Genomic DNA, 23,168 nt, shown 5'->3' on the forward strand with positions numbered 1-23,168 from the left:
CCAAAGAACTCCAAAGTTTATTAAGAATTCTGGTAACTCACTCATACAATGCTATTTTAAGACTTATTTCAAGCTAGAGTGTGAAGGTTTTGTGTTTTGAAGACATGCAACCCTCATACACAAAAGGTGTGCTTCTGGAGAGTCCCAGTGCTTTACTGCCACCTCATCTCATTTTTCAGCTTTCTTCAAACAAAGACAGTGGAACCAAGCACCCATTCATGAGCAGGTTTGTGCCACGGACAGTTTGCTGGCTGAGAAAAAGGACAAGATGCCACTCCCTCCCACTCTCTCTTGTACATACAGAAGCTACCTCGACTGTCAACTGATTCTTACTTCAACTTTGGAATCAGGACACTTTCCTCCATCACCCTGAGGGTAGCTGTCTAGCTTTTTAGAGCGCAAACAGTCATTCATCCCTTGGCTGCCTCTTCTCATCCCTTCTGCATGAGGTAGCCTCCTTAGGCTAACCAGCAGTGTGCCTGATCCTGCACTTGTGCTTGTCTTAGAAAACACACCACAGTCCTGTGTATGTAATTGGAAGTTAGTCACATGTAGTTATAATGTGGGCTTCCTCCCAAAGATGTGTGAATAGGATTAGGAACAGTCTTAAACAGAAATCCGCACATTTTACTGTTCCTCAAAAGCTCATCTCACTGAAAACCTAATACACAACATAAACATAACTGACTTTGGATGGAAAAGAAAGCACAATGGGGAAATATTTCCCCTTAAAATTTCAAACACGTAAAAGATTACATTATGAAGACCATCCACTTCAAAATGCTTTACTTCGTTGATAGTAGAAGAAGTTTACAAGTTTTTAGTATCTGCCATTATATGGATCTGCACAGATATCATGGATTGGTCTCTGGCACTGTAAATCATTTTACAATCTTAAGATTTAGCTAACAGACAATGAAGCTATACATCGTTTCTGTAATCTTGAAAAAAACAGACAGCAAGAAACAAAGCTTAGTTAACAACGGTACAGTTTTCACTGCTGCACTTTCATGATAGGGTCTTGATTTTTGTGCCCCTTTTTAATAGTTGTAACATGCAAAGGGATAATTAATAATTTGATACAGATCCTTCACAAACAAGCAATTTCCTGTAAACATTCACACACATCTCTGGCTAAAGTGTCTTTCATTGCAAGTCCTCATGCAATGTGTAAAACATGGAGTAAAACAAGCATGCAGAGGATCAGGCTGTAGAAGTACAACACATGATGGGGGGGCTGCTTGTTTTTAAGTGAGATCCACTGCTGTTAAAGCACGTGGAAAAGTTGAAGACACCCAGACCACTCCAGCCCGTAACAAAAAAAAAAAAAAACCGTCTGACGAGTATGCGCTCATTGTGAACAGCTCTGAAAATTTGGGGGCTACGTGTGGCAGCTGCCAGGCTAGTTTCCCTGCTTTGTTATATGGCACAAACCAAACCGATTACTACCATTAAACAAATACAATCATAACAATAAGGATTCTCAGTTGTGCGTTTCCGAAAGGAAGCAAAGCTGAAACACCCCATAAAAGCGGACGCTACCGCCAGCAGGAAGCCTAAGGAGGATCCTGCCCGTCTAGATAAGGCAGCCTCGCTCGCCCAAGAGGGGATCCCAGACTCGGGGAAGAGATCCACTCCCCCCAAACCCCGACCATGCTTCCCTCCTCCCCCCCCCCGCGTTCTTGCGCGTCCGTGGGATCCACGCGGTTTCCCCCTCCCGGCAGACCCTCCCACCCCTACCTACCGGGCCCCTTTTCCTTCCGCAGCAGAGGGAGGCCGTTATGGGCGGTCCCTCGGAGGTAACAAGGCGTGAAGAAGGAGGAACTCCAGGCAGGATGGCAGACGAGCAGGCCGACGGACCTCCCTTTCCCGGGGCTGTTGGGATTCAATCTCCGCCCCTTCCTCGCCCCGCCGCTTCACGGGTGGCAGGGACTCGAGGGGGTGGGAGGGGCTGGAACTGGAACCAGGTCTTTTAATGGCGCTCGTTTGATTTCTGAGATGGATTGAATCCCAAGCCCCGAGAAAGGCTGCCTGGCTGGCCAGGTTTGGTACACCTGGAGTTCCTTCTTCTTCGCGCCTTGTTACCTCCGAGAGCTCTCCCATAACGGCCTCCCTCTGCTGCAGAAAGAAAAGGGGCCCGGTAGGTAGGTGTGGAAGGGTCTGCCGGAAGGGGGAATCCGCGTGGATCCCACGGACGCGGGGTGGGTGGGTGGGTGGAAAGCATGGTTGGGGTTTGGGGGGTGGATCTCTTCCCCGAGTCTGGGATCCCCTCTTGGGCGAGCGAGGCTGCCTTATCTAGACGGGCGGGGTCCTTAGGCTTCCTGCTGGCGGTAGCGTCCGCTTTATGGGGTGTTTCAGCTTTGCTTCTTTTCGGAAGCGTACGACTAAGAATCCTTATTGTTATTGTAATTGTTTAATGGTAGTACTAATCGGTTTGGTTTGTGCCATATAACACAGACAAAACGGGGAAACTAGCCTGACAGCTGCCACACGTAGCCCCAAAATTTTCAGAACTGTTCATACTGAATGCATACTCGTCAGACGGTATTTTTTTGTTGTGGGCTGGAGTGTTTTTCCATGTGCTTTAACAGCAGTGCACCCCATAGAAAGAAACAGCTCACCCCCCCATCATGTGTTGTACTTCTACAGCCTGATCCTTTGCATGCTTATTTTACATCATGTCTTAGGCATTCCATGAAGACTCACAAGTGAGTTTTCCCTCAGGCAGTTGTAGGAGAAATGTAGGGAACAAGGACAGCCACTCTTTGTGGCCTTCATAGATCTTACAAAGACCTTTGATTTGATTAGGGATAGCCTTTTTAAAATACTTCCCAAGACTGGATGTCCACCTCCGCTCCTTAACATCATCAGATCCTTTCATGAGGAAATGAAGGGCACTGTAGTTTTTGATGGCTTAACATCAGATCCCTTTGACATCCAAAGCGGAGTGAAATAGGGCTATGTCCTCACACCAACCCTTTTTGGGATCTTTGCTGTCATGCTGAAGCACGCATTTGGAACTGCAACAGAAGGTGTCTATCTCCGGACTAGATCAGATGGAAAGCTCTTTCATCTCTCTAGATTGAGAGCGAAGGCCAAAGTCCAGCTGAAATGCATGCGGGACTTCCTCTTCGCAGATGATGCAGCTGTTGTTGCCCATTCTGCCACAGACCTCCAACAACTTATGAATCGTTTTAGTAAGACCTGCCAAGATTTTGGTTTAACAATTAGCCTGAAGAAAACACAAGTCATGGGCCAGGGCGTGGACACACCTCTATTACTATTTCTACACAAGAACTGGAGGTTGTTCATGATTTTGTGTACCTTGGCTCAACAATCTCTGACACTCTCTCTCTAGATGTCGAGCTGGATAAACACATTGCCAGCTACCATGTTCCCTAGACTCACAAAGAGAGTATGGCTTAATAGGAAGCTGACAGCATATACCAAGATCCAAGTCTATAGAGCCTGTGTCCTGAGTACACTCCTGTACAGCAGTGAGTACTGGACCCTTTGTGCACGGCAGGAGAGGAAGCTGAACACGTTCCATATGCGTTGTTTCCGACACATTTTTGGTATCACCTGGCAGGACAAAGTTCCAAATAGAGTAGTCCTAGAACGAGCTGGAATTTTTAGCATATATACATTACCGAAACAGCAACGTCTACGTTGGCTTGGGCATGTTGTGAGAATGGCTGACGGTCGGATTCCAAAAGAACTCCTATATGGAGAATTAATGAAGGGAAATCACCCCAGAAGAAGACCACAGCTGCGATACAAGGACATCTGCAAGCGGGATCTGAAGGCCTTAGGAATGGACCTCAACAGATGGGAAACACTGACATCTGAGCATTCAGCCTGGAGGCAGGCGGTGCATCATGGCCTCTCCCAATTTGAAGAGACCCCTGTCCAGCAGGCCGAGGCAAAGAGGCAGTCCCGGAAACAGCAAAATCAGGGAGCTGGACAGGGGACAGATTGTATTTGTCTTCAGTGTGGAAGGGATTGTCACTCTCTAATTGCCCTTCACAGCCACGGTAGACACTGTTACCTCTATATGGAGAAAATTATCAGTGTCTTGAGACTGAAGGATACCTACACACAAGTGAGTTTGCACAGGGGAAGCAATAGGCCTTCTATACAAAACATAAGATGGGGGCAGTAAGTTGTAGTGAATCGAGTGGCACTTCTTAACAGTTATTTTATGGCTGTTGTACTATCGTAAGATAATTATCTGCCTCATAATATTTGTAATATATGTGGTAACGTGGTGAAACCTGTAAGATCACCTGTAAGTTTTAGAGAGGCAGATTGTAGCAGTAGCAGGGTTGGACTGAGCAGTTTTCAACTCATCACGGCTGTCAGGTATCCTGTCAGGGATTTGGCAGATAGCTTGTTTTCACCATGTGGCAACAAAAAATGGGAAATGTATTGTTCAATTTCTTAATGTCTGTCAGAACTTCAAGCAATAAGTTAGAAATAATGTTAGAATTAATATAATGACTTTCTTTTGGGAGTAACAAAGGTGTAATGAGATTACCTTTCAAAAGTTGTGTAATGAGTAGGAGCAAAATCACTTTATTTTATTTATTTATTTATTTATTTATTTATTTATTTATTTATTTATTTCCCGCCTATCTGGTCGTGTGAGGACCACTCTAGGCGGCTAACAACATAAAGAAAATACAATAATATACACAAAACCATTTTACATAACAAATAAATATATATATATATACTAAACAAAATAGGGAGCTATAGGAAAAGGGAAAAATCGTCAGGAGTCATCTGTTGGGAAGGCCTGCCTAAACATCCATGTTTTTAATTGTTTCTTGAAAATACCCAGCGAGGGAGCTGCGCGAATCTCAGGGGGTAGGTTGTTCCAGAGACGAGGAGCCACCGCCGAGAAGGCCCGATTTCTAGTCTTTTCCTTCCGGGCCTCCCTCGGCGTTAGGCTCCTCAGTCTCACCTCCTGGCTCGCACGAGTGACACGGGTAGATCTTGGTGGGAGAAGGCTTGCCGCCAAGTATCGAGGTCCTAAACCGTTTAGGGCTTATTTTTAGGCACAACAACTAATATTTACTTTCAGAATCTGCTTTTTATGGATATTTTCAAGATGCATCTTTAGTGGCATTTTGTCAGGAATTGTTCAAGCTTTATGCCATTCTCATGAATCCCAAGGATTTTTTCAAAAAAATGTAATGCAAAACACGTGAGCAGTACAACAAGCATATAACAACATATTTCCTGTCAAACTATAAGTAACAGAAATAAGTTATAAAAATAACATTACAACCCTGTTGTCTGTATTCCTGTGCTTTCTCAGTGCATGGAAATATCTTAGTTTATAGGATGGTACTTTTTTGTGTGTTAAGTTGGAGCAAGGAGTGAATTTCCTATAGTCTGTGACTACAACGTTGACACACATATGAAAGAAACTGTAGCCACATATATGTATGATTGTTTATAGAAAATTGCTTGCCTGTGAAGGGACTGTATCAGATTATTAATTATCCCTTTGCATGTTACAGCTATTTATAAGGGGCACAAAATCAAAATCCTATCATGAAAATGCAACAGAGAAAACTGATTGTACATTTGTTAACTAAGCTTTGTTTCTTTGTGGGAAAATTGTATGCCTTTAAAATGTATATATCTATGGCAGTAGCAAATGAATATTATAAATGTATATAAATGTATATATCTGTATGCTAGTAACAGGCATCATGCCCTAGCTGCAAGACACGTACATAACTGCTAACTTCCAGTAACGGATAAATCATTGACCTGCTGTCCATTGTCTCTGGGTAATGTAGTTGAAGTGTATACCTCAGGAATGTTTACATTGTCTGTATATTTGAAGTTAGCTGTGTCTGTTTACTATTAACTGTCTGTTTACCAGCCTGTCTGTTTACCAACTACTCTGGTTATTCTGCTGTGTATTCAAGGAAATTAGCTGTCTCTAACTCTGGTTATTCTGTTGTGTATTCAAGAAATTAGTTACCTCTGTATTGATTAACTTGTTCAAAGGTAGGGGATACAATAAACTGAGGGGAGGCCGGATCGAGAAAAAAAGAGGAACTCCTACTGAACAGGTGCCTCACGGCAGGCTGTTCTGTATTCATCCGGATCCCATCCTGAAAACCACACTCTGAGTGTCCCGTCTCTCTTTTCCTTTCTCCTTGCTGGTTGAGGAGAAAGATCCCTGCCCTGAGGCTTCATCTGCAAGACCCCTACTTCCTCTCATCTTGCAGATCCCGAAAAAATGGTGCCCTCTCTGAGGTAATTCACCTCTCTGAGGTCCACTCTCGAAGACCACCTACTCATCACGCCCGGTATGGAAGGGCTACAGCGCGCGCACGCATCCTCTGGATCCCGATGAGTAGGACTGAGGTCAACTTTCGACAATTCGCACTCATCTCGCCTGGCACAGGCCCCAAGACGCGTCAATCATCCGCAAGGATCCCTCGGGTGAGTGGAATTTGTCAAGTAAGACACCTAGAACCTACACTTTTAGCAAAATGGGGACTAATTTATCAGGTCTTCAGCAAGAACAATATATACAGGACCAGGAATGGTCTGAAATAGACAGCTGTTTGCATGAACAGCCAAGAGTTAAAGCAGAAGAGATTTCTACATGCTCCAAAGTGAGTACGTGCCTTCAAGGCCCACGCAATTTTCTTTTCGATCCAGAATTCGAGGCTAATCTAGTCAAACAACTCCCTCAAATTCTGCCTTCCCTCCCTTCAGCCTCTTTGGCTTCCCTGCTGCACCCTTCGTCTCATTCTGACCAGCCTGATGAATTAAAAGCACTGCCACCTCAAGCAACTGAGATTGATAACCATCCTTCAATGGATACAACAGGTGCTTGTGCAGAAACTGGTGTCATTTCTGCCCCTCCTGTCATTGAGGGAGCAGCAGAAGCACAGAGAGATGTGCCAGCTGTTTCTGCTAGTTGTGAACTGCCCCCATCTCAAGGCATCCGCAAAATGCAAAGCAGTAACCAGGATAATGGGATGGACTCTTTATCTGCCCCATGTCTTAAGGACTGCAAGGCCTTGATAAAAGATTCCTTTCCACCAGCAGAAGGACTTACTTGCCTTCAAGAATGGCAGGATTTAGCATTTAAGCGAGCAAAAATTAATGCTGGTGCATCCCCTGATGGTCCTCTAATGTTTATGGGAGGAGCTGCATTTGCTACTGCTGTTCAGCAAAGCCTCATGACAACAGCTTTAACTCAAGCAGCAGAAGTATCTATAAACGCATTCCAATCAGCAAATCAAACTGCATGCCTGACTCCCTTCCTTGCTGGTCTAAAAGAAGCAGCAGCTACCTCAGTATCTCCGCCGGTTCAGCCAAAGTTGCATTATGTCCCAGCGAATTGGGACCCAGGCCCAGATTTCTTTGATATCATGGACTGGGGTACAAAAGCAGCTCTACAAGCATTTGATGGATCATATAAAGAAGGGGAGAAGGAAGAGAATCTAAGGGGGGTGACTGCTACACCCCAACATGAAGCTTGTTTTGAACTGCTTTTTCCATGTGCTAATCCTGTTTGAATGAAAAGTCCTACTCAGCCGGACATGGCAATTATATAGATCACCAAAGAATGCCTCCCACCTGGACAGTAGAGAGACTAATGCTGCATATTGGGGTGGGAGGAGGCGAACCAGAAAGTTTTCCCCCATCACCTTCCAATTTGGAGAAAGCATTGTTTACACTCAAGCCACTTGTAAGGATCCAAATGATGTCCTGCACACTCTAGGTTCCATGTTCTTAGAACTACAAATCCTATCACACCTTGCATTGCTGTGAGCATATGGGACTTCATACAAGCCTGCATTCCTGTCTCTGCCTTCCAGGAGTAACAGTGTCACATCCCTGAGAAAATGTTTGTTGCAAATGCTGTAAATTGTCAAAAATGTTTGTTTTTCTTTCTGTAGGATAAGAGTGCATAACATGTGTTTCCTCTGTTAGCCAGATCTTAAAGTATTGAATTTTAGAGAAGCAATTCTTAGTTTTAATGCTCAGAATTAACTACAGTTTTTAGCCTTTGAGCTTTTTTCTAATGCTGAATTTCATTTTGTTGTAGAAACTGTATGTTTATTCTTTTACATGTCACAGTTTTCCTTGAAAATTATTTTCTAATGTAATATGAAAACTTTGTCTGTTTATCCCTGAGACAGAGAAACATATTATTCCCTACAAGTAGGCCCCACAGTAGGCAATTTTGTATACTGTGATGATGTATCCATCTGACATGCTTGCTTGTAAACACATATTTTCAGTTCAGGGGAAATTTAAGGGCACTAGCAGGCAACTTTTTAATTCAGTCAGTTGTACAGTAGAAGAGCTTTGCCCGAAGCCAGGCAAATGCATACCAGCATCATTCTTTACTACTCATCCCTCAAAATAAGTTGCTGTTCTTTTGCCAAGCTCTATATGTATCTCTCCAGTCAAATGTCATACAAGAAATTCATAGTGTGTGTGTCTTCAATGGGGAAGTTGTCTGTGTCACAGTTCTGTATACCTTAAAGTTTTTTTGCTTTTGCCTCTTAGCAGTATGTTGTGCTTATATATCTGATTAATTAGTGATCAATGTTTTCTTTTCCTGAACCTGGTTATGTACTTGTTATGCAAACATTATTGTAATTGTAATTTTAGTTATCCAATATTATGTTTTCTTTAACCTACACTGTAATGTTGATGTCATCAGAATATGCCATCTAATTCTCTTGCCAAGATTCCAGGTTTATTCCATCAAAACAATGTTTTAAAGTTGTAAAGAAAGAGTTTTGGCTCTCAGTGCAACAAGGAAGCAGGATTGGCTATTTGAATGCTTTCCTTATTCCCAGTGGCCTGGAACATGCTATTCAGCCCTCTGCTGAAGATGAGCCTGACTTCATATCATACCTGGATTCGGAATTTTCAGGAGTTTACAACAGCAATTGTCTTTAACAAAATAAATAAAAAACGGTTGGGATGTGGGAAAATTGTATGCCTTTAAAATGTATATATCTATGGCAGTAGCAAATGAATATTATAAATGTATATAAATGTATATATCTGTATGCTAGTAGCAGGCATCATGCCCTAGCTGCAAGACATGTACATAACTGCTAACTTCCAGTAACGGATAAATCATTGACCTGCTGTCCATTGTCTCTGGGTAATGTAGTTGAAGTGTATACCTCAGGAATGTTTACATTGTCTGTATATTTGAAGTTAGCTGTGTCTGTTTACTATTAACTGTCTGTTTACCAGCCTGTCTGTTTACCAACTACTCTGGTTATTCTGCTGTGTATTCAAGGAAATTAGCTGTCTCTAACTCTGGTTATTCTGTTGTGTATTCAAGAAATTAGTTACCTCTGTATTGATTAACTTGTTCAAAGGTAGGGGATACAATAAACTGAGGGGAGGCCGGATCGAGAAAAAAAGAGGAACTCCTACTGAACAGGTGCCTCACGGCAGGCTGTTCTGTATTCATCCGGATCCCATCCTGAAAACCACACTCTGAGTGTCCCGTCTCTCTTTTCCTTTCTCCTTGCTGGTTGAGGAGAAAGATCCCTGCCCTGAGGCTTCATCTGCAAGACCCCTACTTCCTCTCATCTTGCAGATCCCGAAATTTCTTGCTGTCTGTTTTCAAGATTACAGAAACGATGTATAGCTTCATGTTAGTTAAATCTTAAGATTGTAAAATGATTTACAGTACCAGATACCAATCCATGATATCTGTGCAGACCCATATAATGGCAGATACTAAAAACTTGTAAACCTCTTCTGTTGTCAATGAAGTAAAGCATTTTGAAGTGGGATGTCTTGATAATGTAATCTTTTACGTGTTTGAAATTTTAAAGGGAAATATTCCCCATTGTGCTTTCTTTTCTGTCTAAATTCAGTTGTGTATTAGGTTTTCAGTGAGATGAGCTTTTGAGGAACAGTAAAATGTGCGGATTTCTGTTTAAGACTGTTCCTAATCCTATTCACACATCTTTGGGAGGAAGCCCACATTATAACTACATGTGACTAACTTCCCAGTACATACACAGGACTGTGGTGTGTTTTCTAAGACAAGCACAAGTGCAGGATCAGGCACACTGCTGGTTAGCCTAAGGAGGCTACCTCATGCAGAAGGGATGAGAAGAGGCAGCCAAGGGATGAATGACTGTTTGCGCTCTAAAAAGCTAGACAGCTACCCTCAGGGTGATGGAGGAAAGTGTCCTGATTCCAAAGTTGAAGTAAGAATCAGTTGACAGTCGAGGTAGCTTCTGTATGTACAAGAGAGAGTGGGAGGGAGTGGCATCTTGTCCTTTTTCTCAGCCAGCAAACTGTCCGTGGCACAAACCTGCTCATGAATGGGTGCTTGGTTCCACTGTCTTTGTTTGAAGAAAGCTGAAAAATGAGATGAGGTGGCAGTTAAGCACTGGGACTCTCCAGAAGCACACCTTTTGTCTATGAGGGCTGCATGTCTTCAAAACACAAAACCTTCACACTCTAGCTTGAAATAAGTCTAAAAATAGTATTGTGTGAGTTACCAGAATTCTTAAGAAAATTTGGAGTTCTTTGGAGTACCAATGTCTGAATGCATGTGTTGCTGGTAATAAGCATTCTTTGTTGAAAAATGAGATTGAAAATTCTTCACTCAGCTTCCTCAGTAGGACTTACTTCTGAGGAGCCTGCACTTGCCACACGTTTAACACAGTGATCCCAATATAGGCCCCCAGATGTTCTTGGTCTGCAACTTGGAAAAGTTGTGACCATTGGCTGTGCTGGCTGGAGTTTTTGGGAGTTGTAGTGCAAGAATATCTTAGGGCCCAAGTGTGGGAACCACTAGGAAACCATGACTTAAACTGAGGAGGTGTCTAAGGATAGGAGGACCTCTTTAAGGATTGCACAGCAGTCTCAAAGAGGTGAAGGCCCTTTGTGCTGGTTGCTCCTGTGATCTTTACTGCACTGCTCAGGAGGCCCCCCCCCCCAAACTGGATCAGACTTTTGAAGGCCCTTTTTTGGTAATATTCACACTCTATCCCAGGTTGAACACCCGTTTCTAACTGTAAAAGAGTGCATCCAGAAAAAAATCTCATGGTACCAAGCAGGTGGTTAAAAGGAACATCCTCTATGTATTTGGAGGTAACGCACTGAGTTCAAAGCATTTAACTTCCCAGTTAGTGTGCTTAGAACCGAGGAGGTTTACCCCTGCCCCGAAAATGTCCCGCTGAACACAGTCGGACCGGGCTATAATGCAAGGACGACCGCAGCAAAGACGACGGGAGGAGCCCTGAAGGAAGAATTCGGGAAGAGGCGAAACTTGGTTGGGAAGAGTCGGGCGGGCGCCTCTGTGTTTCAGAGGCGGCGCAACGTAGGGAGGCGGATCCGAAGTCCGCTTGGTGAGGAGACCCGCCGTCCGGTGACGGAGGGCGGCCTGGCGGGAGCAGCGCGCCCCAGGTGTGTTGCTTGGCACCGTTGCGTTGTTGGGCGTCCGCCGCCGTCCAGGCGCTCCCGGTTGCTCTCCTGCTCGAGGTCCGGCCGCCATTTTGGGAGCCGTGGGCCGTAAGAGACGCGAGAGGAGGCAGCTGCGCGCAGAGTTAAAGCCGCGGAGGTACAAGGGGAAAGTAGACACGCAGCTCCCACGACCTCCCGGTTACTCTCCTTTCCTTACCGGGCGTGGCAAAAAAGAAAGAAAAAGCTGCTTTCTGAAGTGCCGTACGCTCGCCATAAGTACAGGTAGCCTAGCCCGCCGGCCCCAGAAAAGCGGCCTTGCTCTTGGGAGGCCCTCCTGCCGCCGGCCTCTGGGGCAGGTAGACTCGTCCCTCTCCTCCCCCTTCGGCCGCTCCTCCTGTGTGTCCGTTGCTCTGGCGTAGAGGTAGATAAAAAGGCTAGGACCGTTAGGGGGAAACCTTCATAGTAGCATGTCCGCAACTTCCATCGGTGCGGATCCGGATTAAGAACGGGTCTCTAGCCTTTGTACTAGTAGCTCGTGTGGGTTCTCTTAAATAGGTTTTTTGTGATGCGGGGGGGGGGGCTATTAAGGTGTGTGGTTTTTAAAAATTTTTAACGGTTAGGTAGCTAATCCGTATGATCGTGTATGTGTTTGTGAAAACGTTTAGTGCCCTAGAAGCAAGAGCTTATGCTTATTTGCTGCTCAAATCCCATCACTCCCCAGAAAGCAAATCGAAATACACAAGTGTTGGTAACAAGTCTTTATGCATTGTAATCGCCCTTCTATAACCAGAGCAGTTTTCTGTTTCAGTCTCTGTGCAAGGGTGAATCTAACCATACAAGCAGTTTTATTTCAGATTAATCAAGAATGAAGTGTCAGTGATCTTGCTAAGCTAATACTGTACCTCCTTCTTTCTTTAGCTCTAGTCACCAGTCTTCTGTTTTTTCTTGACAGAAAAAAGACAGAGCTTCAAAGATTTCCCATCCACACTGTTCTTTCAAAACCAACATCTTTTAAACTACTCACTATCCCTCCTAAGAAAAAAGGGAAATCCTTTTTTTTAAAGGGAAACCCTTTTAAAAATTACTTTAGAAAGCAGTCCCCTGGCAGAGCTTTTCTGGAGCATTTTTTGTGTTTCCCATAGTAGTTTATTGTACAGTACTGTAAATTGAAAGCTTCTGATCAGGAAACCAGAAGTGTACTGAATGGAAAGTGTCATAGTGCTGAATTCAGCCCCTACTTTGTGACAAACAGCTGTTAAAAAACTAGCCTGTAAGATGGAAATCACAGGATATCAGGGATTTTTAACCATTTTAACTAAGAAATGCCTTACATCATGTGGAAGAGAGGAAAACACCAATAATGTGCTGCCCCAGGTATGTTTTGGGGAGTAAATGCTCTATCTGCATAAACCCACACTTTCTTTCAAAACTCTAGTGATCCTTATTTAGTAGATCTCAAAATTCTCTGGATACAGATTGAGCTACATTCTGAGCATATATTTTTCTGTTCATACATTTGTTATGTCTAAACAGACAGTATTGTAAACATCTCCCTTTCTTTCCAAAATGTGCTTTGTAAAATGTAGGTCAGTTACTGGTGCTATCATTTTTGCTATCACTAAGCTCCACCATCTCAGTTCTGGTATAAACACTAATGTATTAGCACAAATCTCTCTGGTGGCTCAGCTAGGCACTGATTATCCCCTATGGATTTCTATAGAGGTAGACTCCTGGAACAAGCAACATGTACATTGTATTCGCGAAGGCAAATACAATGTACATTCTTTTTGTTTGCAGTCTTAAAGAGCTGTGATCAGATTATACAAAACAGATTGGTGGACTGACTGATAAGATAACTGCATAGACTACAAAACTTTTCTTTAGAAGGTTGATTCAATGTGGACAGTGGTGGCTGTTGTCCATCATATGTGATGAGGCAGGAGATGCAGCAGCCAGATATGGGTAGTGCCAGGGGAGACAACCTTATGTTCTTGCTCCCTTTTTCTCTTCTCTGCCTAATGCACAGACTCATGTAGAATAGGCTGAGACTGTGACTTTAGTAGGAAGGGAGCAGAAGTGAGAGCCTCAGTTCCTATCTCTGGTAAAGAGATTGACAAGAATAGGTAGGCTGGGCATAGCCTGAGGTTGAGTTGGGGAAGTGCTGCAGTTGCCTAATAGACCAGCCACCATGAGAATGAGAACTTTTGTGAAAGTGCATCCTTCCTTTTTTCTAGTTTGGCTTTCAAACTGGTTATGTGGATTGCTTTAGCTGTTCTGAGGGGAATTTTTAAAAGGGCTATTTTCCTGTTGATATTCCTTGATCTTTTCATAACATTTCCTCTTGTGAACTGTGACATCTAATTTCACCATCTGGAACATCTAAGAAGAGTTTGGGTTTTGGTGCTTGTGCTTCCTGTGATGCCAGAAGATGGCTATTTGGAGATGCTGTGCTCAATAGGCAATGTAGTAGAAAGTTTCAAAAATCAATGCTGACACTGTGTTATTTAAAACCTTTGTGAAGCCCCCACAGAAGCCATCCTAAGCTTTGCAGATGAATCAAAATGACACTTCAAAATAAATACTAATTATGTTGTAGATTTTCGCAGGCTAAAGGAGATTGCTTCAAGTTGATGAAATCTTGCATGTGCATTAAGAATATTGTAGCCTTTAAGGTGATTCAAGACTCTTGCTTATGTTCACTGTACTTGCCAGATAGTTATTGTACACTTTGTATGGTGATGGCATCTGATACTAAATTTCAGTAACTTGTTCTGAACTAGTGTTGGGAATGAAAGTTAAAAACTTAACTGGAATCCAGAGAAGACAAACTTGATGCCGACCGGGAGGCTGTAAGTCCTGGTTGTACATAGTGCACCTGCTGTCAGTGTGCGCTTTGATTCATTTAGGCCATTAAGCAAGTTTGATGTGTTTATAATTGCTGTTTGGCACAGTAGCGAGGAGCACATGTTTTCATTATTTCTGGCACCATTCTTTTGTGATAATCAGGATCTACTTTGAGTCATCACTCCATCCCAAACTGCTGCTTGCAGGAATATCTTGATCAATGGGCTTATAAAAATTGTTATGGAGTCAACACTTATTTGCAGAGATTGTTTTACTTGAGAAACATTGGCAAAAAACTTGTTGTGTAGCTACACCCGCATAACTTGAAGTTGCATAATCTGTTGCAAAATGTGCACCAAAGTGGAAGTTATATCCAAGAAGTAGTTCTGTGGGCCTAGTTGTACAACTAGTTGTGCAGTTTCATGCGGTTGTGCAACTGGTTATGCAGTTTGACACGTGGACTGTGTGATCATAACTTCCTGTGAACTTTAGGGTATAATGCTACGCTAATGTAATAGGGGTTCATGCACAGAAAATAACCAAAACCAAGGGTGATCTTTACTAGAAAAATTCTCAGAAATTCTCAGAAATTCACCAGCTTTCAAATACTGTAAGACTAGGAAACTACCTTATTTTTGAGATTTAGTAGTCTAATAAAGGAATTATCCACCTTCATTCGGGATTTTGCATAAAGACCTCAAGGTGTTTTCTTTCTTATGAATAAAGTTCAGCTAGAAATGTAGTGAAACAATACAGTATATTAGAAATACTTATCTATAAATCTAAATTGATTATCCATTGTTTTGTATTTTGCCATCATTAAGACATTTAAAATTGGCCAGCATTTAACTGTACAAGCAGAGAAACTGAACAATAGTGCTTCAAGAAGGGAAAATGTGAAGAGGATTGTGTTTTAATATGTATGGAGTTTTAGTGTGAAATTTTCATTGCTGCTACCAGTGTTTTGCTTTTTTTTTTTCTTTTATTGCTGCTAATTGGATTAAAGATCGTTTGATTACTATGGCATCTCGTGATGAGAGTAATGACTATGAAGATGATGTGAGGTAAAAAATACTCCAGTATAAGAGGTGTGGGGAAGCCTTCTCAGAAATGAAGAGTGACCGAACTGCTGACAATAAAATAGTTCATATAATTAACCCACTGCAATATGCATATAAACAATGTTAATTTGAGATCCTTTTAAATAAAATAATTTTTGCATTTCTTGAGAAACATAACCATTTATGTGTTTATATACTTTAGAATTTAAATATATGTATTAGACAATTAAACTGTTAGGTGAACTAGCCAATTGCCACAATTGTTCTTTGGTCAGGGATCATTAAAATTTTGTTATTAACATAGTTGATATTACTGTATAGCATTTTATAGTGCACAAAGATTAAAGGGATACTTCTATAAATAAAAAAAGAACCTACTGGATGTAGGAAGAAATTTATTTAAACACTTGTGTATATATAACACAGTGGCATGATAGCTCAGTGGTTTAGATCTCTGGCTGCAGAGTCAGATGTTTAGAGTCCAATTCCATACTATATCTCTTGGGAGAAGAGCCAACCTTCATAGCCTTGAGCAAGCTGCGCAGTCCCAGGGCGCCCCAGAAGAAAGGAATGATAAACCACTTGTGTGTACTGTATACCTAGAATATTATGGAAAGGGTAATCATAAGTGGGAATTGATTTGACAACACATAATTGTCATTATTATATGTCATTCTAAATGTACTATTCTTGTCTGTTCTATCTCTTATTCTCGAAACATTGTTCAATTCCTAATATAAATTCATTATTCTTCCATAGTAGCTTGGAAATTTGGAGACTAGTGCGGAGACTCCTTCCAAATATTTTGCAAAATCATATGGAAGTCAGATGACAGTACATCTAAACTGAGATCTTATTTAGAGAGTTGTATATCATGTTCTTTAAGTGTAATGCAGTTTTAAGTTCCCTCTGTTCAAAAAAAATCTTTGTACTGTACAGCCTGTTGTCGAAATTTGAAAGTACCTCAAAACATACTTGAATGTAGAATAATTGTGTGGATAAAAAGCCCAGTGTACATAGACAGATTTTTGTACTTACTTCATGAGCTCTCTGGATTGGGGACTACATTTTCATTAGTTGTACTTGTATTTGTATTCCTGCAGTTCTGACTACAGTTACCTAGACAGAATGACAGACTTGGTGGCTATCTGGGAAGTAGCTTTAAGTGATGGTGTTCACAAAATTGAGTTTGAACATGGGACTACCTCAGGAAAACGAGTTATCTATGTAGATGGAAAGGTAGGATTCTTATGTACATGCAATTATTTGAAAATCCTTAGCAATCCTAATGGGTATGACAACGAGTGAGAGAAACATGCTGTGATCTGTTGGACAAACTAGCAGGCCTATTGCTAATCCTGTTACTCATTTGATTAGGAGATGGCTTTTCTTAGCCTATTCTCCCCCCTCCCCATTTTAACTTAGGATATGAATTAACAACATTAACTAACTGTAGGGTGGGTGTAGCTTAGACCCTTCTGAGCTGTTATGTCTGGGAATGTGGGGCCTTCAGATCCTAAAGATATGGAACCTATTCTAACCCCATTTATCGCACAGAAATAAAGCAGGAACATTTATTTTAGTGATCTCCCCTCTTCTTATAATGCACATAGTCACAGGCCAGTCAAAAATAGTGTCTAGAACAAAGATCCTCTCCCCTGTCATTAAAAAATAATGAAACTTCAATCAGCTGCTGTCTTTTCAAATCAGCTGTGCAAGGCAAGATACTGCTATCCAATGATGGAACTGTTTCTGATCAGACTTATGCAATGGGGAGGGGTGCCCAGGTCATTTTATCCTCGTTTTTTGTCAGCCAAACTAGGTGCCAAAGTTCGTCCATACATTTCTGGGGGTGCATCAGAAGACTGCAAGTGCAGGTATCAAAACACCCCGTTCACTTGCTCAGAATAATCTACTGCATTTTGGGTCTGATATTGTATTGTAGCCGCACTGTCCTTCATAATTGGTAGATATAAATGGTTACTAGGGAGGGAAGGAGTAAGGTACTGTAAGGAAAATATGTGTTTCTGATAATAGATTATGTTATACCACTGTATCCAAAGTAGTAATACCTTTAAATAGGAAAAAATGAGTCCAGGTGTGTGTTTAATACCAAGATTTTTGTCTTTCTGTTTTGTTCTTATAAAATAAATGAAAAGGCATTAAATGTCAGCTCATGCTTTTAGCACTGTAATAGTAAAGTCACTGTTTATTTATATATGTATGTATTTCTTTTTTCAGGAAATAATGAGAAAGGAATGGATGTTCAAATTAGTGGGAAAAGAAACATTTACTGTTGGTGCATCAAAAACAAAGGCTACTATTAACATTGATGCAGTCAGTGGCTTTGCATATGAATATACTTTGGAAATTGATGGAAAGAGCCTTAAGAAATATATGGAGAACAGGTCAAAAACAACCAACACTTGGGTGTTACACCTGGATGGTACAGACTTTCGTGTTGTTTTAGGTAAGTTGTGTATGTTTGTTTTCTTTTATTGTATCTTTTGTATTCTATTTTTATGAAGATACACACACATACTTTGCACTTGTTTAGCTGTGTTTTAATAATCTCTGTAGATCACTGATATATTGTTTGTTGTGATCCCTTTCATAAAAAGAAAGTTAAAACAAACTTACTAGAGTGTGGTCCTAGCAACTTTCTGTTCAGCCTTTCTGATCAGGATGAAAATCTAAATGCTTTCTAAACTAAACTGACCTGGTAAGGTAGTAATAATTCTGTGATTGTGTGATGTATTGTTAGTAACATTGTCTTATTTCATAGAGTGTTGTTTTCTATGGCATTGTCTTAAGAGTATTTGTTTCCATACTTTCAGAACAGTAATAAAGTAGGATACAAAATGGTTTTGTTAGTGTTATCTGCTGAAGCAACTAACTTGTTCAAGGTATTAACAAACCTTTGCCAGGGTCTGCGCCAGCTGCCAAACCATGTGATCCCTATTAACATCTAGTTTTAAAAAGGGGGATGCTATCCATATTTTTTAGGTCCATATGTGCTTCCCAGACCTCCAGGGCAATTCCTGAAGGCATGGGAGAGAGGAAATTAGCTCCCTCCCATTCTACTGATAAAGCTATTTCTGTCTGTAAAACTACATTTCCAGACTTCAGATTGTGTGTGCTGTTGCATTGGGAGTTGACAGGGAGTTTAAGGGAGCTTCTAGCTCCAGGAACCTCCAAAACCAAACCATTTCCTCCAGATGAAAAAGGAAATTAACTCTTTCAGAGTTAATTTGTGCTGCTTAGCAAAATAACCACACTCCCAATTTGGAGACTGAACTTTTTTTTTCCTTTCAGGCAAAAACATGAAAAAAAGACCAAAATGTTGTGGCACTTTAAAGACTAACTGCTATATTTAAAATTTTCATGGACAAGGCCACTTTTTTCTTTCATGGAACACTGGGGGCTACAATAATAGGCCTTGAGAATGCATATTGCCAAAGTGTTGGTGATTCTCTTCCCCATGGCACATGGAAATGCAGGGAAAGCACAATCATATATTTGGTGAACAAAATTACTGTTTTTTTGTTTTTTTAAAAAAAGGGCAGGAGTGGGAGCAAGTTTTTATTGCCTCCACATCTAGCAAAGTTTGAACTTTATATATTTAAGAGAAAAAATAGGCTATAAAATATAGTTATAGTCCTGGAGAGTTTATGGGACATTTAATCAGAGTTTATGGGAAAGAATTGTTACAAGAGGGACCTGCAATTTTAATTTTTTCCCCAAAAATCTCTTTGCAATCATGCTTAAATTAAATAGAAACTGACTGAAATCAATTGAATCTGGGGATCTGATTAGTAAACTCCTCTTTAAGTTCTACTTATTCAAATTGGCCTATAATAGTTGTGACTTTAGTGTGTTAAGTTCCAACTATAGTAGGCCCTTTTGAATCAATGTAACTATGAAGAAATTGATTAAATGGATCTGCTCTAGTGCAACATACTAAGGAAAACAATAGGATTTCAGCCAATGTATAATAAATCATGTGGCAGTTATTTTGCATGTGTTTTTTCCAGAGAAAGACACAATGGATGTCTGGTGCAATGGTCAAAAAGTGGAAACGGCGGTATGTAATTATAAAGAATATTAATTTCAAAGTGAAAACAGTGGAAGAAAATTAATAACAAATTGCATGGTGTAGACCACTCACATGTACAGAATTAAGACAACTGAAATATAGAGATAGCTAGGTTTTATAAAATTAGAGAGCAGGTAAAAACACAGTTTTGTTGAAAAGCACAACAGCTTTTCAAAACAATATTGATAGGAGATAACTTATTTTGTATACAGTGGTGCCCTGCTTGACGACAATAATCCGTTCCGTTAAAATAGCTGTAGAACGAAATTGTCAAGCGGGGGGGGGAACCATTGAAATGCAGTAAAAACCAGTTAATGCGTTCCAATGGGCGAAATGCCTCATCATCCAAGCAAAGATCCTCCCTAGGGCGGCCATTTTCCGGTGCCTGTAAAGTGAAAAATCAGTCCTGAAAACAGCGGCGAGCCATTTTACACAGTGGGTGGCCATTTTGAAACCCAACAATCAGCTGTTTTTAGATCATTGTAATACAAACAATCTGTTCCTAAAGCAGGGAACCGATCGTTATAAAACGAAAATCGCCCTTTGAAACATCGTTTTGCGATCGCAGTAGCAATCACACAAACATCATCGTGAAGCGATTACAGCATCAAGCGGGGAACCACTGTACATTCAAACTCCCCTATTTTGTATACATTCAAACTCCTACTTCATTTCTCATCACCTGTACTTCTTGCATTTAATAACTCCCTGAACTCACAAACTACTCTAATATATCCATCAACTCATGTGCACATGTATTTGCACATATATTAAGTGATAACATTTAATACAGTGGACCCCCTACTTACGGAATTAATCCGTATTGGAACTGTGGCTGTAGGTCGAAAAGTCTGTAGGTCGAGTCTCCATTGACCTACAATGCATTGAAAACCGATTAATCCGTAACCGGCCATTTTTGTTCTGTTTTTGTTCCATTTTGGATTTTTTTTTGTTTGTAGGCCGATTCTCCAGCTGCAAATCAAGCCTACATTTTGCAGCCAGAGAAGTCTGTAACTCGAAAAGTCTGTAAGTCGAGGGTCCACTGTACATCTTAGGAAATACACTCAGAGATAAGAGCTTGTGTCATAACAATTTTGGAGTTCCACACAAGGCTACTTGTTTCTGCTGTAACAAAGACTAATGTAACAGCCCTTCTATACATTGCTAAAAAACAAACAAAAAACCCTCAAGGAAATGTTTAGTTGATCAATTCCTCCTTTCAGTGGCCTTAGGGAGTACAACATATTTTAATTTTCTTATCCTGTCCAGTCTTTTTCCTCTGACCCTCAGCACGTCAACACTTCTATAAAAATTTGAGTGCAGAATATTCAGAAGGCATCTAGATACAGTTTGTTAAAATCTTCTTATAAAAATCTTTTGTAGAAGATTAACCTGATAACAGAGAATCATCTTGACATATTGAAAACTATTTGGCACAGTATTCAATAAACAATTGAGCTAGGTGTATTTTGAAAGCAGAGTTTACACTGCATTTAACAGTAAAAGAAAAAAAAATATAGATGAATTAAAAATAGATTTTGTATGCAAAAACCTGTTGATACAACCCGGTCTTACATGTGATAGTCAACAGGATTTCCCAGAGTGTTATTCCTGTTGTTTTAAAATTGAAACAGTAACGTATTTCCAAAATCTAAAGATGTCTAACTGGATACAAGGACCTCACGGACCTGGATCACCTAAGAGAACTGTACTCATTTGATTTGTATGATTTACATTTTCTCCCATAAGGCTGGCAGAAAAACTTTTTTAGTCAATGAAGGAAAGGATAGAAAAACTATCCAACTCTTGAAGACTAGCCCAGTTAAGTTATCCTATTTCCTAGTCTTCACACCTGGATATGCTAGGATTTATTCTAACAAGACATACATAGAATTGCATAAATAGAACACACATCTGGCCACCGGTCTGAGATGAGGAAAATGGACTCATTCTCATACATTTAAACAACCTGTTCACATTGTTAGCAATAAGCTTTGGGAATATGACACTGATCAGGTTCATACATGAACTGTACCAATCTGGTCAATATAGAGCTTTATGTTCAAAACTTAAACTCTATACTGCAGTATAACATTTCCAGGGGCTTGTGATCACTTTGAAGAACAGTTGTCTGTGCTTTGCTTTAGAATATAGAAGAACCAATTGGTGGTTGATGAATACATGTAGCATATAAGTATGTCTGGGTAGTTTTTCCAAGATGCATACATTTTTCCTTTCCTTTACCAGGGTGAATTTGTAGAAGATGGTACAGAAACACATTTCAATATTGGAAATCATAGTTGTTGCATTAAAGCTGTTAGTAGTGGAAAAAGAAGGGAAGGAATTCTTCATACACTTATTGTAGATGATGGAGAAATCCCTGAAGCTTTGGAATAGCTTTCTGTTTTTCTTACTACTGCAGATATAAAGATCAGGGATGTTCAGTTACTATGGTAATTGACAACTTTAATATGTAGTTCTTAGTATATTTTAGTTTGTGTTCTTTTCTAGTTTCTGTATATGAAAATTAATGGAAAACCAGATGAGAATGTAATGTATAATCTGAAACATTGCTAGCTATTTTGTAAATTATATGTGTAAGATGTATACATATTACAACACTAAAAGGGACTAATGTAGAAATTATTTATATGGAACACTTTAATAAAATAAAGCTCCGAACAAAGTAGTATATTGTGTTCTTATTAGAATGTCTAGTTCTTTTCAAATCATCTTTAAGCATGTTGGCTGTTTTAAAAAAACTGAAGTAATGACTTGCTGTTTTCTAGTAAACCTTTTTGGAACTATGCTCAATAATACTTGAGCCATCTGTTTTCCTGGAAGACCTTTTCCTTGTTAGCTGTCACTTAAACAGACATCTAGACATGATCTATTATGGTACATTGTGCCAGCGCCTCATACATAGTAATCCATCCCACTTTTTATCAAGCCCTCCATCCATATTTCTGTGCATTAGGCAGAAACATCCTGCACAAATAGGGGAGAGTTTGGCTGGATGTACATCAGAAAAGTTCAAATTCAAGTTCTATTTTTTATTCAAATTTTAGCCAAAGGCCATTGAAACACTGAGTCAATACACAAAACCAATGACAAGTAAATAAAACAGCATCTTCATAACCATATACAACAAGTTCAGAAAGGTTATGTCTAGAAGGCAGAAGGAGTCCGTTGTATCTTGAATCATTCATTTGCCTATTATTTTCAATTTTAAAAAGGAATATTGAAAATAATAAAAGCCTTAAATATATCTGTCCTGAAAGAAGACATATCAGCCAAATAGTTGTTGAATTTCCTCTAAGTAATGCAGCATCATGGTGTTGAAACAAGGTTTTCCTCTGTTAAAGTATCTTATATAGCAACATCTTTATTTTCAAGTATTTGTGCCACATATGCCAGTGTAATTGCAATTAGTCTTGTCCTAAAGTCATAGCCTGAAATTCTGTCATAGTCATTAACCTACCACTCTTTAAACATGTATACAGTGATACAGTTGGATTTGTGTTCCACACTGAAAATTAATGATATATGTAATAGAAATAACAATATTTATTGTATAGTTCAAGTGAACAGAATCATTAAATAGCAATGAATTAAATTCAATGTGACAACCCCAGACCTACTGGAGTATACCACCCTTTAACTAAGCTGCCACCAACCATTCCCTATAAGGAGTCACACAGACCAGGAATGGATTTTTAACAAACAAA

At 40.3% G+C, this 23,168-nt stretch overlaps 2 protein-coding genes across 16 annotated transcripts in view; one reads left to right on the top strand and one right to left on the bottom strand.

Annotated features, from left to right (window-relative positions):
- The window catches only part of CEP70 (centrosomal protein 70), a 25,649-nt gene extending 23,755 nt beyond the window's left edge, over window positions 1–1,894 (bottom strand). The window contains exon 1 of one of the 3 annotated variants that reach the window (XM_072984759.2): window positions 1,741–1,894. The gene's annotated coding sequence lies outside the window, so the exon portion shown is untranslated. The remainder of the gene's footprint in view (window positions 1–1,740) is intronic. The other 2 variants (XM_072984753.2, XM_072984769.2) reach the window with 2 other exon arrangements.
- On the top strand, window positions 1,895–22,126 carry FAIM (Fas apoptotic inhibitory molecule). Of its 13 annotated transcripts, none has more exons than XM_078393342.1 (6): window positions 1,910–2,140; window positions 15,290–15,347; window positions 16,448–16,583; window positions 17,586–17,814; window positions 19,379–19,428; window positions 21,688–22,126. In XM_078393342.1, the coding sequence occupies exons 2-6, from the start codon at window positions 15,304–15,306 to the stop codon at window positions 21,835–21,837; spliced, it is 609 nt and encodes a 202-aa protein (XP_078249468.1). In that variant the 5' UTR covers window positions 1,910–2,140; window positions 15,290–15,303; the 3' UTR covers window positions 21,838–22,126. The 13 variants fall into 13 exon arrangements, with proteins under 13 accessions (XP_020635240.1, XP_020635242.1, XP_078249468.1 ...); XM_078393381.1 differs by having other exon boundaries at window positions 1,953–2,144; XM_078393321.1 differs by lacking the exon at window positions 1,910–2,140 and adding an exon at window positions 11,373–11,442.
- The last annotated feature ends 1,042 nt before the right edge of the window (window positions 22,127–23,168 follow it).

This window comes from Pogona vitticeps, chromosome 1 (assembly GCF_051106095.1).
Source record: "Pogona vitticeps strain Pit_001003342236 chromosome 1, PviZW2.1, whole genome shotgun sequence".
Lineage (NCBI taxonomy): Eukaryota > Metazoa > Chordata > Lepidosauria > Squamata > Agamidae > Pogona > Pogona vitticeps.